Raw genomic sequence first — 17,408 nt, 5'->3', positions numbered from 1 at the left:
AGATGAGCTTCCCTGAGACGGTTTTTGACAGTTTGTGCAGAAATTCTTTGGTTATGCAAACCAATTGTTTCAGTAGCTGTCCGAGTGGCTGGTCTCAGACGATCTTGGAGGTGAACATGCTGGATGTGGAGGTCCTGGGCTGGTGTGGTTACACGTGGTCTGCGGTTGTGAGGCTGGTTGGATGTACTGCCAAATTCTCTGAAACGCCTTTGGAGATGGCTTATGGTAGAGAAATGAACATTCAATACACGAGCAACAGCTCTGGTTGACATTCCTGCTGTCAGCATGCCAATTGCATGCCCCCTCAAATCTTGCGACATCTTTGGCATTGTGCTGTGTGATAAAACTGCACCTTTCAGAGTGGCCTTTTATTGTGGGCAGTCTAAGGCACACCTGTGCACTAATCATGGTGTCTAATCAGCATCTTGGTATGGTACACCTGTGAGGTGGGATGGATTTTCTCAACAAAGGAGAAGTGCTCACTATCACAGATTTAGACTGGTTTGTGAACAATATTTGAGGGAAATGGTGATATTGTGTATGTGGAAAAAGTTTTAGATCTATGAGTTCATCTCATACAAAATGGGAGCAAAACCAAAAGTGTTGCGTTTATATTTTTGTTGAGTGTAGATTAATTAGAAATATTCTAATTTTCTTTTTTTTTTTTCTTTTTTTCTTTTTTTTTTTTTTTTTTTTTTTACCAAATTCGTACACCACTATAAATTGGTTTTTAACCAGATACTTGGTGTTATCTGATTTTAACAATTTATACCTTTTTCATCAAGGCCAGATTGATTTATTAAGCCAGTTTTAAAAAGCTCTTTAATTTGTTAAAGCCTCTAAACCAACATTAAACTGTCTTAAAGTGTATTTATTGTCCATTTAATTTGAAATAAGCCTAAATTAAAGTGTTTTCTACCAACATTTGGGTCACGTAAAGTGTTTTAAGGAACTATGAATTGGTTTTGAGACAGATATTTGCTGTTTGTGAATGAAAAGGGTTGATGAGGTTTGACTTTACAGATACAGGTTCTTTATTGTCATTGCAACAAGTACAGCAAAAGGTCCAGTGCAGCCTTTCATTCCAAATATAAACCTGAATAAACCACATGCAGACTTTAAAGGTCTGTGAAGAAAAAAATAAACATAACATTTAACAGAATGAAAGAGGTGTTGTCCAGAGCACAATTAAAAAGAAGAAAAATAGAACGTAGTAGCAAAAAAGGGATTACAATATAAAAAGAGAAAAGTATGTACAAAACTATGGCTATTGCACAAAAACAAATATTACACTCAAGTGTGTCATGTGACCTGGCTGTTTGGTTCCATTCAAAGCTCTAAGAGCAGTAGAAACTGTTTTTCAGTCTATTTGTTCTTGCTTTAATGGTCCTGTACTGTCTGTCTGATGGCAGCAGCTCAAACAGAGAGCATCTAGGGTGGGACGAGTCCTTTAGGATGGTGTTGGCTCTCCTGAGACAGTCAGAGCTGTGAAGGTCCCCCCGTGTGGGTAGAGGGCACCCAGTGATCTCCTCTGGAGCTCTTTCCTGTTTGCCCCCAGAGACCGTATGTGAGGATGCTCTCCATGGCAGAGCGGGAAAAAGACATCAAACATCTCTGGTTGATATTATTTTTCCTGAGGATTCTCAGGAAGTGGAGTCTTTGCTGTGCCTTCTTTACCAAGTTTGTGGTGTTCCTGTCCCAGGTCAGTTTCTCCTCTTTGTGGACTCCCTGACCCTTCCAACACAAGTCCCCCCAGTAATAATAAACTGAATGTCTGTTTGGTTTCTCCTGAAGTCTATGATTGGCTCCTTGGTTTTGGATGTGTTCAGGAGCAGGTTATTTTCTCTACACCACACCGTCAGCTGGTCCACCTCGTCCTGGTAGGTGGACTCATCTCCTCCAGTGACACAGCCGACCACTGTGGTGTCATCCGCATACTTGATGGTGTTGCTGGTGTGGACGGGTGTTGCAGTCAGAAGTGTAGAGGGTGAAGAGCAGCGGGCTCAGTACACAGCCTTGAGGGAAACCAGTGCTGAGTGTGAGAGCTGTGGATATGTGGGGGCCAATCCTTACTCTCTGTGAGCCATCTGACAGAAAGTCCTTAATCCAAAGACGTGGAATGAGGTAGACCGAGGTTCAGCAGGTTCCTCATGAGGCCGTGGGGAAGGATGGTGTTGAATGCTGAACTATAATCCACGTAGAGAAGAGGGGCATAGTTACCCTGTTGGTCCAGGTGGGTCAGCGTGGTGTGGAGGGCAGAGGTCACAGCATCCTCTGTTGACCTTGTAAGTGAATTGGTTTGGGTCTGAAGTGGGGGTTCAGAATGACATGGTATGACATCAAACAAATTTTACAAAACACTTCATCACCACCGGTGTGAGTGCAGCAGGCAGGTCGTCACTGAGGCTGGTTATGGGGTTTCTTGGGTCGGGGGGTGATGGTGGAGGTCTTCAGGTATGACAGGACCACAGACTGTGTCAGGGACCGGTTGAAGATTTTGGTGAAAATCACAGCAAGCTGGTCTGCACAGTCTGTCAGCACCCGTCCAAAGACGACGTCGGGGCCCGTTCGTGGGTTGACACCCCCCCCAGCATGCGCCTCACCTTGTGCTCCCCCACCGTGAAGTACCTTGAGGTGACTTATGTTGTGATTTGGGGCTTTATAAATCAATTGAATTGATTTGAAAGTAATTGCTCATTTCACTTGTAGTTTCAGTTCACTGGTACCGTTTTCGATGCGAATGCTTCTTTTGTAAGAACAATCATGTGTGACTCGTACAGCATGCCGACAGCGAGGGAACGCTGCTGAGGGAAAAATGTGAGCTGCAGCCGACCTCCAGTGTCACCGTGCTGACCTCCAGTCCAGTTGAGCTCCTGGGTCAGAGGTCACATTTGGAGAATCTCGGCTCTGGAATCGACTCTCAGCAGCAGCTAAGCCTGTGTGACAGAGACCCTAAGCTGGATTCTTCACCCAGTGAGGGAGGGCTGGAGGAAGGGGAGAGTTTCAAGGAGGATGTACTGATGGGAGACGACCAGGTAGCCGACTTTGCCAGCTCTGTGCTGGCAGCCATCTCCTGCTGGCACTATAGAGCCAGAGCTTTGCTTTCTACTCACTTCACAACGGTGAGGGTTTCTGACACTCACGACCTTTCTCCTGTCACTGGCTTACCACAAAACTCTCTGCCACTTTTCTCCCACGCTGGATACGGCAAACCGCAGTAACATTTATCAGGTTATTGGTACATTATTGATATCCAAATGATTCACTTGTGTTTTATAACCAGTTGAAATGAAGAAATCTGTACCTGCAGTTTGACCAGTCAAGGTTCACAGATAACATGCTCACTCTGAACACGCCTGATCCTGTCCGGAACCAGAGTAGGTTCTGATGGAAATAGCAAGAGCAATGAGCAGGTTTCTCCGTGTGGAGCTGGAGTGGAATCACTCCGTGCTGTAAACCGACACAGATCGGCTGTTTGGACTCTCGCCGAGGGTCTGCATCTTCATCAGCAACCTGAGCTTGGACAAGGATGATTAAATTATTCTTTGAAATGTTTGTCTAATTTGAAATAAAATTAGTTTGATTTAGCATGGTTACAGTTTGACATCAAATTCCTCACAGTTTAAGAAATTTTAATGTCTTTTTGAAATTCTAAAACGAACTCCAAATGCAACTGTAGAAAAAAAAAAGAAAAGCAAAACTTCATAAACTCATTTAAAATAAATTAAAGATATGTTTTTAGGCTGGAAGTGGAATTTTAGTTCTTAATAGTTAGAATTTATTTTGAGAATCCTTTTGAGAAAATTGTGGACATCTGAAAAAGAGTTTTAAATTAAAACCTTCACTGATTCTGATCAGATTCCACATGTAAAATGTTGTGTATTCACACAGCTCGTCATTATGAACGATGTCGAGTTGTCTGTGGGTTTCATTGATTATTGGCACTTTCACGTCCATAATGGTTTTTTCCCGCAACATTCACAAACAATCCAGAATGTACTGAAAATGAGTAACACAATTAAGAAATCTAATTAGAGCAAATTATCAGAGATTACAATCATTCAGGATATGTGAGAACTTATCCAGGCTCCTGTGATGTTATCAGAATCCAGTGAGTCAAAACAGATTTGGAGATGTCAGTTTGTAAATTACAAAATGGAAATGTGACTCCTCAGAAATGTATTTTTAGATACTGAAAGGTAGCTGTGGAGAGTGAAACCTCTTACATGTTATGGTTTGCCGTGTGCTCGTCTTTCTTTCATCTCTTCATTCCTTATAGTCCAAGAGTTTTATTATTTAGAAAAAAAGGGAAATCCAAGATGGCTGCCATTTAACTTATTTTTACATATGTTTGCTTCTGGAAAGATTCCTGTTTCAGTGTCGACTGTCCTCTGAATTTGTGCAAGATCTCCTCTGTTTACTTTTTTTTAATTGAGAAACAAAAAGTTGCACAAAAACCTTACGGAGGATAAACGTACCACAGCATAAACAACATGCTGAAGAATCTCGCACCATTTATTTTATTTTAAACAATGTGTTCATTTTTTAAAATTGCGATGATCGCACTTTGCTCCTTTCGATGTCACTGACTTGGTCTGTAGATAGTGTTTTTCAGAATAATAACTGGGTTAGATGTTGGTGCCTTTGGACACCTTTTTGCACGTTTTAAACAACACCAGATCAGAAGAATTATCACATAAATCACGTGATCAGCGCAGCCACAGCGCACGGGTCAGTTAACGTGGTTAAAACAGCCTCGTTGATGTTTGCTCCTGCTGAACGAGACATGGAGGTAAAGTACATGTTAAATACTTTTCCTTGTACTTTAATAACTGTCATTGTTTTGTCTGATATGTGGAAGTTTGTTCCTTTAACGATGGTTAATTAACAGCTTCACAGAGTGAAGTTCAAAAATGTTTGATTCATGTTGCTTTTCACCCAGACTTTAATGTTTAATGGACAGATTTAAAAAGGAAGTGGTCTTGGAGCCAATAAGATCATTATTAAAGGGGTCATATTAGGCAAAATCACCTTTTACATAAAATCTCCAAAGTCCCACAATTCTCTGAGTGTTTTCACAGATGTTCTCCTGATTTTAGATCAATTTATGTCACAGCTTGTTTAACACCTCTGTGACATATGTAACAGAAATAACCCAGATCATCTCATTTTACCTGAGAATATTGCACACAGACACAAATCTGTGCCGCGCTTTTCCATTTGGGTGAGGTCCTTCATCTCCAGCTGCTCCCAGTCTGAATAAGTGGATTAATTTTTTGTGGGCCAACATTTTGTGATCAACATTTTGCTTGTGAACGTTCCTGGATGCAAATATCTTCCACAGCTTTCCACCTGTAATTAATGGAGCTGGAGGGGAAATCTTTCTGTTGTATGCTGCCATCTAGTGGAGCTGTTGCTGTATGAGTTAATCAGCCAACAACAACTTGATAAATAGAAATGTGAGACACCTGATTTAAATATCTGAGCACATGTTTTACAGCAGGGGTGCCCAACCTTTTTTGAACCGAGATCTACTTTTAAAGTTGACAGTGTATCAAGATCTACAGAGCCATATGGAACGCCACAGCGTAGCTGCAGTATATTGTGCACCAATATAATAACACAATTTTCTGGCAAGTTTTAACAATAATAATGCATCATTGAAGTAAATGTGCATGGTGGAAAAGAATAAGCACAAGTAGGCCTCGGACTGGCCTCAAGTTGGAAAAGTTGTTCCCTACCTTAGTGTGACTTCTGGCCCCGAGAGGAGGAAGCTGGTCTCTCATAGTCGGGACAGTAGGAGCTGAGAGCAGCTGTAATCAGGCACTCAGACACTCTGTTTGCATTAGAGTCCAGATTTGGACGTTCATGTCAGGTGTTGCTCTGGATTTGAGCTCAGTGTCATTTTTCAGTGTGAGGATCCAGGTTGAAGAGTGATGTCACTTTGGAGGATATACAGTCCACATCTATATTTTGCCCAAATGGAAAACAGAGAAAACTGACAACAGGCTCTTTGGATGCAAAGTCAGTGAAGCACCTGTCAAATTCTGACAAGATGCTCTGCACGTGATCATCATAACGTGCACTCTCAGGCTCCGCCCACTCTGTGTCCTGGTGCTTAAGTTCTGTGTCCATGTGTGGAAAGTTCTGCAGTACCTGCACAACGTTGCAACCTGCTTGATAGCACATGTAATATGCTTTCAAATCGAAAAGCTGTGCATGTTCTGCATGATTTGAACGTTTCAGAAATTCTTTAATTTCAGGTAGAAGACTCAGCAGTTGCTTGTGGCAGATGTGTGGTTTTTGTTTTATTTTTGTTAAAATAATTCATTGTATCCACACAAAAGATTAATTCTGGCCTAAATAAGGTGCCTGAGACCAGTGAAGCAGACCCCACCCACCCACATAAAAATAATCCAAGCAAACAGGCTGTAATTTCCAACAGTACATGAACGCAGCAGCAGAACAGAATAAATGTGTCCTCAGACTCCTGGCCCGAACAGAACACCGTAATTTTGTTGGCCACATTCATAACTCTTCATATTTATGGATCATGAATCATTGTGCTGCTTGCCGCCTTTTTAATTCTTGGACTTTTCGAGTGAGCAGAGGGGATTTAGCCGGGTTAGCATTAGAATAGCACCGTATTTCTTGTGAACTGTCTGAAATTCTGCTCCAAATTCCCTTCTCCAGTAAAGCCACATTTACATTACAGATAAGACAGATGAATTTGCCATTTCCATCCATCCATCCATTTTCTTCTGCTTTATCCGGAGTCGGGTCACGGGGGCAGCAGCTCAAGCAAAGCCGCCCAGACCTCCCGATCCACACACACATCCCCCAGCTCCTCCAGGGGAACCCCAAGGCGTTCCCAAGCCAGCAGAGAGATGTAGTCCCTCCAACGTGTCCTGGGTCTTTCCCGGAGCCTCCTCCCAATGGGACGTGCCCGGAACACCTCTCCAGCGAGGCGTCCAGGGGGCATCCGGAAAAGATGCCCGAGCCACCTCAACTGACTCCTTTCGACGTGGAGGAGCAGCGGCTCGACTCCGAGCTCCTCCCGAGTGACCGAGCTCCTCACCCTATCTCTAAGGGAGCGCCCAGCCACCCTGCGGAGGAAACTCATCTCGGCCACTTGTACTCACGATCTCGTTCTTTCTGTCATGAGCCAAATCTCATGACCATAGGTGAGGATCGGAACGTAGATCGATCGGTAAATCGAGAGCTCTGCCGCCCTACTCAGCTCTCTCTTCACCACGACGGTCCGATACAGCAACCGCATCACTGCAGACGCTGCACCGATCTGTCTATCGATCTCACGCTCCATCTGTCCCTCACTCGTGAACAAGACCCCGAGATACTTAAAACTCCTCCACTTGAGGTAAGGACACTCCACTGACCTGAAGAGGGCAAAGCACCTTTTTCCAGTCGAGAACTATGGCCTCGGATTTGGAGGTGCGGATCTTCATCCCGGACGCTTCACACTCGGCTGCAAACCGCCCCAGTGCACGCTGAAGGTCCTGATTTGATGAAGCCAACAGAACCACATCGTCCGCAAACAGCAGAAACGAGATTCTGTGGTTCCCAAACCAGACCCTCTCTACACCCTGGCTGTGCCTAGAAATTCTGTCCATAAAAATAATGAACAGAACCGGTGACAAAGGGCAGCCCTGGCGGAGGCCAACGTGCACTGGAAACAGGTTTGACTTACTACTGGCAATGCGAACCAAGCTCCTGCTGCGGTCGTACAGGGACCGGATAGCCCTTAGCAAAGGACCCCGTACTCCCGAAGCACCCCCCACAGGGTGCCCCGAGGGACACGGTCGAATGCCTTCTCCAGATCCACAAAACACATGTGGACTGGTTGGGCGAACTCCCATGAACCCTCGAGCACTTGATCGAGCATGAAGAGCTGGTCCATTGTGCCGCGACCAGGACGAAAACCACACTGCTCCTTTTGAATCCGAGGTTCGGCCATCGGTCGAATTCTCCTCTCCAGTACCCTGGAATAGACCTTACCGGGGAGGCTGAGCAGTGTGAACCCCCTGTAGTTGGAATACACCCTCCGGTCCCCCTTCTTAAACAGAGGGACCACCACCCCTGTCTGCCAATCCAGAGGCACTGTCCCCAATTGCCTCGCGATGTTGCAGAGGCGTGTCAGCCAAGACAGTCCCACAACATCCAGAGACTTAAGGTACTCAGGACGGACTTCATCCACCTCAGGAGCCTTGCCACCAAGGAGCTTTCTAACCACCTCGGTGACTTCGGCCTGGGTAATGGATAAGTCCGCCTCTGAGTCCCCAGTCTCTGCTTCCTCTTCGGAAGACGTGACGATGGGATTGAGGAGATCCTCAAAGTATTCCTTCCACCATCCGACAACATCCCCAGTCAGGGCCAACAGCTCCCCACCTGCACCTTAAACAGTGCTGGTGGAGAGCTGCTTCCGCCTCCCGAGGCGTCTGACGGTTTGCCAGAATCTCTTCGAGGCCGACCAATAGTCCTCCTCCATGGCCTCCCCGAACTCCTCCCAGACCCGAGTTTTTGCCTCTGCGACCGCACGGGCTGCGGCACGCTTGGCCTGCCGGTACCTGTCAGCTGCCTCCGGGGTCCCACCTACCAACAAAGATAAATAGGACTCCTTTTTCAGCTTGACGGCATCCCTTACTTCCGTCGTCCACCACCGGGTTCGGGGATTGCCACCGCGACAGGCACCAGAGACCTTGCGACCACAGCTACGAGCGGCCGCATCGACAGTGGAGGTGGAGAACATGGTCCACTCGGACTCCATGTCTCCAACCTCCCCCGGGATCTGGGAGAAGCTCTCCTGGAGGTGGGAGTTGAAGAACTTGCTGACAGAGGGTTCCGACAGTCATTCCCAGCAGACCCTCACGATACGTTTGTGCCTGCCAGGTCTGACCGGCTTCCTCCCCTCCCAGCGGATCCAACTCACCACCAGGTGGTGATCAGTCGACAGCTCTGCCCCTCTCTTCACTTGAGTGTCCGAGACACGTGGCAAAAGGTCAGATGATACGACTACAAAGTCGATCATCGACCTCCGGCTCAGGGTGTCCTGGTGCCACGTGCACTTATGGACACCCTTGTGCTCAAACATGGTGTTCGTGATGGACAAACCGTGACTAGCACAGAAGTCCAACAACTGAACACCACTTGGGTTCAGATCGGGGAGGCCATGCTTCCCGATCACTCCCCTCCAGGTCTCACTGTCGCCGCCCACGTGGGCGTTGAAATCCCCCAGGAGAACAATGGAGTCCCCAGTCGGAGCGCTATCTAGTACCCCTCCCAGGGACTCCAAGAAGGTCGGGTACTCTGCACTGCCGCTCGGCCCGTAAGCCGAGACAACGGTGAGAGACCTGTCCCCGACTCGAAGGCGTAGGGACGCGACCCTCTCGTTTACTGAAGTGAACTCCAACACATGGCGACTGAGCTGGGCAGCAATAAGCAATGCGACCCCAGCTCTCCGCCTCTCCCCATGGGCAACGCCAGAAAAATGAAGCGTCCAGCCCCTCTCCAGGAGTTGGGTACCAGAGCCAGTTGGGTACCGCCACCCAATCCTCTCTGCACCCGACCCCCATGGCCCCCTCTGCAGGTGGTGAACCCACAGGAGGGCAGGCCCACATCGCTCTTTCGAGCTGAGCCTGGCCGGGCCCCATGGCCTAAAGCCCGACCACCAGGCGCTCGCGCACAAGCCCCAACCCCAGGCCTGGCTCCCGGGTGGGGCCCCGGCTCCGCCATACCGGGCGACGTCTCGGTCCTTGATTTTTTTTACTGGTCATGGAGGTTCTGAACTGCCCTTAGTCTGACCCGTCACCTAGGACCTGTTTGCCTTGGGAGACCCTACAAGGGGCACAAAGCCCCCGACAACATAGCTCCTAGGATCATCCGGGTACACAAACTCCCCCACCACGATAAGGTGGCAGCTAGAGGGGGAATGAATTTGCCATTTGAATAAATGGAAAAAAAATAAATAAATAATCAATAGAATTTGAATTTGCCATTTGAATAAATGAAGAAATAATACAGGATGAAAATTTGAATTTCTCTTATCCACCATAGAAGAAGAACTCGTAGTCTATTCTGGCGTTAAACGGCAGCCGGCATCCTTGTTGGTGCATTGCTGCCACCTGCTGCATCAGTCTGTTATAGCAGCACTAAATCCTTTAGAGTCCAGTGAGTTTTTTTCTTTCTTTCTTTCTTTCTTTCTTTCTTTTTTATTTCATGCGATCGACTAGAACTCAGCCCGTGAGCAACCGGTCGATCACGATCGACTGGTTGGACACACCAGTTTTAAAGCATGAAAAAGTCAGGTCCTGCATGTAAAGAGTTTCTCATGCTCTAAAACATATACACTCGTATTTGGACACTTAAATCGGGTTCCTAACTTTTACAGGAGATTTGTTCAATTAAAAAAAAAAAACAGTAAAATCAGAAATGGCAGCTATTTTGGACACCATCTTGGATTTGAAAAAGCCACAGGGGGATTTTCAGGAACATTCAGTGTTTGATTCTCCACATTTTTCTTGGCCTATGCTGAAAATTTCAACTTCTTCTGGCAAATGTTGATCTTTTGGCTATTTTTGAGCTCTTGGACTATCAACAGAATCGACTGACATGCTGCCACACCGACTTCAAGGTGCTCGTCTTTGCTTTGGTGATTGAAGCTCGCTACCTGCATTCTTCTGTTTAATAAAGTTTCAGTAGTTTGAGCACCAACGGGGTTCTTAAACTCTTGTTTCCCGGGGTGCCTGCAAATCCTCTCAGTAAAAATGTAACAGTTCTTCTGAAAAGATTATAGTCAAACATTTCCAGTCAGCTCATGAGTCCAGAAGCTCCTCATGGCCGTCTCTCCAGCATCTCAGCTCCAACACACCTCAGTGTCACTCCAGAAATAAGTCAATCACTCAACAACTTAGATATTTTCACTGCAAACATCAAAATGTTGTCTTTTTGTGTTTATTTTTAAATTTGTGAATCTCTTTTTGTTCATTCAGTGGAATCTAATCTGTAACAAACAAAAAACAAGCACATAGTCGAGTCGACACCAAACCACGGCACCAACACTGACAAACTTAACATTGATGAGAGACATCTTCTGTTTTTACTCAGTACAGTTCAGTGATTTTGACATTTAACCTTTGGACTCCAAAATCAATGTGTTTCTTGGGGTCACCATGTATTCTACAGATACCACGTTTGGTGACAATCAGGCATTCAGGAAAGAAGTTACTGCACTCAAAACGTTTTTATGATGATCTGGAACTTTTGCTCTAAAATCAAGAGTCTTATTGGGGATCATTATGTGTAATATGCCAAGTTTGGGCCGTACAACTGAAGTTATTTTACTCACAAGTGAAATGTCACAGTGACTGACTCGCTGCACATACAGTCAGGAAAATAAGTATTTGAACACCCTGCGGTTTTGCAGTTTCTCCCACTTAGAAATCATGGAGGGGTCTGAAATTTTCATCTTAGGTGCATGTCCACTGTGAGAGACATAATCTAAATAAAAAAAAATCCGGAAATCAAAATGTATGATTTTTTTAAAATAATTTATTATGTATGTTACTGCTGCAAATAAGTATTTGAACACCTGCCAATCAGCAAGAATTCTGGCTCACACAGACCTGTTAATTTTTCTTTAAGAAGCCCTCTTATTCTGCACTCTTTACCTGTATTAATTACACCTGTTTGAACTTGTTACCTGTATAAAAGACACCTGTTCACACACTCAATCAATCACACTCCAACCTGTCCACCACAGCCAAGACCAAAGAGCTGTCTAAGGACACCAGGGACAAAACTGTAGTCCTGCAGAAGGCTGGGGTGGACTACAGGTCAACAGGCAAGCAGCTTGGTAGAAGACAACAACTGTTATGATTATTTATTATAAAGTGGAAGAAACACAAGATGACTGTCAATCTCTCTCGGTCTGGGATTCCATGCAAGATCTGACTTTGTGGGGTAAGGATGATTCTGAGAAAGCTCAGAACTACCGTACACAGGAGGACCTGGTCAATGACCTGAAGAGAGCTGGGACCACAGTCACAAAGATTACATTAGTAACACATGATGCTGTCATGGTTTAAAATCCTGCAGGGCAGCAAGTTCCCCCTGCTCAAGCCAGTACATGTCCAGGCCCGTTTGAAGTTCACCAGTGACCATCTGGATGAACCAGAGGAGGCATGGGAGAAGGTCATGTGGTCAGATGAGAACAGAATAGAGCTTTTTGGAATCAACTCCACTTACCATGTTTAGAGGATGAGAACAACCCCAAGAAAACCATCCCAACCATGAAGCATGGGGGTGAAAACATCATACTCCGGGGGTGCTCTTCTGCAAAGGGGACAGGACGACTGCACTGTATTGAAGGGAGGATGGATGGGGTCATGTATTGTGAGATTTTTTCAAACAACCTCCTTCCCTCTGTAAGAGCATTGAAGATGGGTCATGGCTGGGTCTTCCAGCATGACATTGACCCCAAACACACAGCCAGGGCAACTAAGGAGGGGCTCCATAAGAAGCATTTCAAGGTCCTGGAGTGGCCTGGCCAGTCTCCAGACCTGAACTCAATAGAAAATCTTTGGAGGGAGCTGAAACTCCAAACCTGAAAGATCTAGAGAAGATCTATATGGAGGAGTGGAGCAAAATCCCTGCTGCAGTGTGTGCAAACCTGGTGAAAAACTACAGGAAACGTTTGACCTCTGTAACTGCAAACAAAGGCTACTGTACCAAATATTAACATTGATTTTCACAGGTGTTCAAATACTTATTTACAGCAGTAACATACAAATAAATTATTAAAAAAATCATACATTGTGATTTCTGTATTTTTTTTTTTTTTTAGATTATGTCTTTCACAGTGGACATGCACCTAAGATGAAAATTTCAGACCCCTCCATAATTTCTAAGTGGGAGAACTTGCAAAATCGCAGGGTGTTCAAATACTTATTTTCCTCACTGTATATAGACTTTGGTTTGATTCCAGGTGTGTGGTTCAGGATACCTGATGGTGTCTTTTGGACAAGACACTTCATCTGTTATGTCTCTAGGGCTGCCACCAACCATTATTTTGATAATCGACAAGACACTTGTTATTTTTGCGATTAGTCGACTAATTGGATCATACGTAAATTACGGCTTAATGCATGAGCGTGCAGCTGCTCTTATATAACCATCATTAGCGTCAAGCTTGAAGTGTTTAAGGTGTGTGATAACTAAAATAAAGACAACTAAGATGATAGTTCATTCAACTTTTACTTGGGAACAAAGTTGTCCATTGAAGAGGAACAATTTTTTTTTAAGCACTGTAACATAGGGTTATAAAACATTAATGTTATCACATTTCCTATTCAAACATGACATCGCTGTTATAACGTTACAGCAAACACAACATATGTGTGCTAAGGCTAATGAAATCGCCATCATTAATGTTAACATTAACAGCTGAGTAAGTAGCTCACTATACATGTTAATGTTAGTGGCCAAGTAGCTTACCGAGACGACTCTTGCTAGTTGCTACATCAGAATCAGCCACAACGTGTTTCCTTCTCAGATGCTCATCTCTGTTTTACTGCTGTGGAAGGCAAGTTCTACCCTGCAGCTTTTTCAGTGCATGTTTTTCTCTTTCATTTGGTTAAAATGCTCCCAAACATTTGAGCTCTGTTGCCGGCTAGCCAGTGTTTTCACAGCCGACCCGGATTACCACGACTGTGCGTGTGTGTCAAGGACAGAAAGGCAGCAGAAGGTACAGCAGCAGTTTTGAGAGAAAAACAAAGTGTACAACTCCAATTCCAGTGAAGTTGGGACGTTGATGTAAAATGTAAATAAAAACAGAATCCAATGATTTTCAAATCCTCTTCAACCTATATTCAATTGAATCCACCACAAAGGCAAGATATTTAATGTTCAAACTGATAAACTTTGTCTTTGTGCAAATATTTGCTCATTTTGAAATGGATGTCTGCAACATGTTTCAAAAAAGCTGGGACAGTGGTATGTTTCCCACTGTGTCACATCACCTTTCCTTCTAACAACACTCAATAAGCGTTTGGGAACTGAGGACACTAATTGTTGAAGCTCTGTAGGTGGAATTCTTTCCCATTCTTGCTTGATGTAAGACTTCAGTTGTTCAACAGTCTGGGGTCTCCGTTGTCGTATTTTGCGCTTCATAATGCGCCACACATTTTCAATGGGCGACAGGTCTGGACTGCAGGCAGGCCAGTGTAGTACCCGCACTCTTTTACTATGAAGCCACGCTGTTGTAACACGTGCAGAATGTGGCTTGGCATTGTCTTGCTGAAATAAGCAGGGACGTCACTGAAAAAGACGTTGCTTGGATGGCAGCATGTGTTGCTCCAAAACCTGGATGTACCTTTCAGCATTGATGGTGCCATCACAGATGTGTAAGTTGCCCATGCCATGGGCACTAACACACCCCCATACCATCACAGATGCTGGCTTTTGAACTTTGCTCTGGTAACAATCTGGATGGTCTTTTTCCTCTTTTGTCCAGAGGACACGACATCCATGATTTCCAAAAACAATTTGAAATGTGGACTCATCAGACCACAGCACAATTTTCCACTTTGCGTCTGTCCATTTCAAATGAGCTCAGGCCCAGAGAAGGCGGCAGTGTTTCTGGATGTTGTTGATGTATGACTTTCACTTTGCATGGTAGAGTTTTAACTTGCACTTGTAGATGTAGCGATGAACTGTGTTAACTGACAATGGTTTTCTGAAGTGTTCCTGAGCCCACGTGGTACGATCCTTTACACAATGATGTCGGTTTTTAATGCAGTGCTGCCTGAGAGATCGAAGGTCACAGGCATTCAATGTTGGTTTTCGGCCTTGCCGCTTACGGGTAGAAAGTTCTCCAGATTCTCTGAATCTTCTGATTATATTATGGACTGTAAATGATGGAATCCCCAAATTCCTTGCAATTGAACATTGAGTAACATTGTTCTTAAACTGTTGGACTATTTTTTTTCAAGCAGTTGTTCACACTTGTTACCCACTCATGACACTCATCTGTTTCCAGCTTTTTTGAAACGTGTTGCAGGCATCCATTTCAAAATGAGCAAATATTTGTAGAAAAACAAAAAAGTCAATCAGTTTGAATATTAAATATCTTGTCTTTGTGGTGTATTTAATTGAATATAGGTTGAAGAGGATGTGAAAATCATTGTGTTCTGTTTTTATTTACAATTCACACAACGTCCCAACTTCATTGGAATGGGGTTGTAAAAAAAAAAAAAAATTACGTTGATTATTAAATTAGTCACCAACAATTTTGATAGTCGATATAATCGTGACGAGTCGACTAATCGTGGCAGCCCTAATTGTCTCAGTCCATCCAGCTGTAACTGGAGAAGTAACCTGTGATGGACTGGCGTCCCATCCACTGGGAACCGGAGTCTCTCCCCTGCTTCACACGCTGGTATCCAAGGAAGGGCCCCGGATCGATGGGCCTCAGGGTCTGTTAAGGAATAAATACAAACTCTTCATGTCCTGTGCGTTACTTTGGACTCACATTATACTCTATGTTAATACCAGAGTGGAGCTGGATACGGCTGAAATGAAGCATTAGATCGTACATGAGAGGTCACCAAAATGGAGCCCTTCTTCATGGTGCATTACTGGCTTGATCCGGCCCCCGGGTCAGCACTTTGAGACCCATAAGTCCTTTTCTTCATGCTGTTAAAATAATTCAGCATTTGCATCGGCAGCAGTAACTGTTGTTTGACTTCAAAGGTTAATGTAGCCACCTAATTACGTAAACTGTGACTAGAATAGGAAGAGTTATATTTCCTCGTCATATTTCCACTCTGCATTTTCAGAATTTCTGTCTTTGTTAAGGTTAATTAACAGCAATGACTCTGAGACTGAATAGATTTCAAGGGGAATAATAATAATAATTATTATTATTATTATTACAACTCAGCCACATGGGGTGTGCAGCCAGTACATTCTGAGTGCCGGTCCCAAGCCCGGATAAATGAGGAGGGTTGCGTCAGGAAGGGCATCCGGCGTAAAACAAGCCAACTGAACTATGCAGACTCAGAATCGAATTCCCATACCGGATCGGTCGCGGCCCGGGTTAACAACGTCCACCACCGGTGCTATTGCCCAACAGGGTGCCGGTGGAAATTGGGCTACTGCTGGGCGAAGACGACGAAGAAGAGGAGGAAAAAGTTGCCACGAACAGCGGGAGAAGAAGAAAACTAGAAGGGTGGAAATGAGAGTGGGGACTTAGAATGTTGGTAGTATGACTGGTAAAGGGAAAGAGCTGGCTGATATGATGGAGAGGAGAAAGGTAGACATATTGTGTGTGCAAGAGACCAAGTGGAAGGGAAGTAAGAGCAGGAGCATTGGCAGTGGGTACAAGTTGTTGTACCATGGTGAGGACAGGAAGAGAAATGGTGTTGGGGTCATTTTAAAGGAAGAGTATGGTAAAAGTGTGTTGGAGGTTAAGCGAGTGTCTGACAGGGTGATGAGTGTGAAGTTGGAAATTGAAGGGGTGATGATGAATATCATCAGTGCATTTGCCCCACAGGTTGGTTGTGTGATGAAGGAGAAAGAAGATTTCTGGAGTGTGTTAGATGAGGTGGTGGAGGGTGTGCCCAAGCATGAAAGAGTGGTGATAGGAGCGGACTTCAATGGGCATGTTGGTGAAGGGAACAGAGGTGATGAGGAAGTAATGGGTAGATATGGTATCAAGGATAGGAATGGGGAAGGACAGATGGTAGTTGATTTTGCAAAAAGGATGGAAATGGCTGTGGTGAATACCTACTTTAAGAAAAGGGAGGAGCACAGGGTAACATAAGAGTGGAGGAAGGTGCACACAGGTGGACTACATTCTTTATAGGAGATGCAAGCTAAAAGAAATCACAGACTGTAAGGTGGTAGCAGGAGAGAGTGTCACTAGACAGCACAGGATGGTTGTTTGTAGGATGACTTTAGAGGTAAAGAAGAAGAAGAGAGTGAGAGCTCAACAAAGGATCAGATGGTGGAAGCTGAAGGAGGAAGACTGTTGTGTGAAATTTAGCGAGCAGGTGAGAGAAGCACTGGTTGGAGGGGAAGCAATTTTGGACAACTGGAAAAGTACTGCAGATGTGGCGAGGGAGACAGCTAGGACAGTACTGGGTATGACATCTGGACAGTGGAAGGAGGACAAGGAGACTTGGTGGTGGAATGAAGAGGTCCAGGAAAGCATAAGGAGAAAGAGGTTGGCAAAAAAGTTTTGGGATAGTCGGAGAGATGAAGAAATTAGACAGGAGTACAAGGAGATGCGGCGTAAGGCGAAAAGAGAAGTGGCAAAAGCAAAGGAAAAGGCATATTGCGAGCTGTACAAGACGTTGAATAGTAATGAAGGAGAAAAGGACTTGTACCAATTG

General features: G+C 44.8%; 1 protein-coding gene across 1 annotated transcript in view; it reads left to right on the top strand.

The window, feature by feature from the left end:
- LOC117532307 (pleckstrin homology domain-containing family G member 3) overlaps nt 1-17,408 on the top strand; it is an 86,284-nt gene that overhangs the window by 54,107 nt on the left and 14,769 nt on the right. The window contains 1 exon segment of the mRNA XM_034195628.1: nt 2,781-3,122. Coding sequence (XP_034051519.1) covers nt 2,781-3,122 — 342 coding nt within the window.

This window comes from Thalassophryne amazonica, chromosome 19 (genome assembly GCF_902500255.1).
Source record: "Thalassophryne amazonica chromosome 19, fThaAma1.1, whole genome shotgun sequence".
NCBI classification, from domain to species: Eukaryota; Metazoa; Chordata; class Actinopteri; order Batrachoidiformes; family Batrachoididae; genus Thalassophryne; species Thalassophryne amazonica.
Note: the sequence above shows the minus strand (reverse complement) of the source record. Positions and strands in the feature narration are given on the sequence as shown.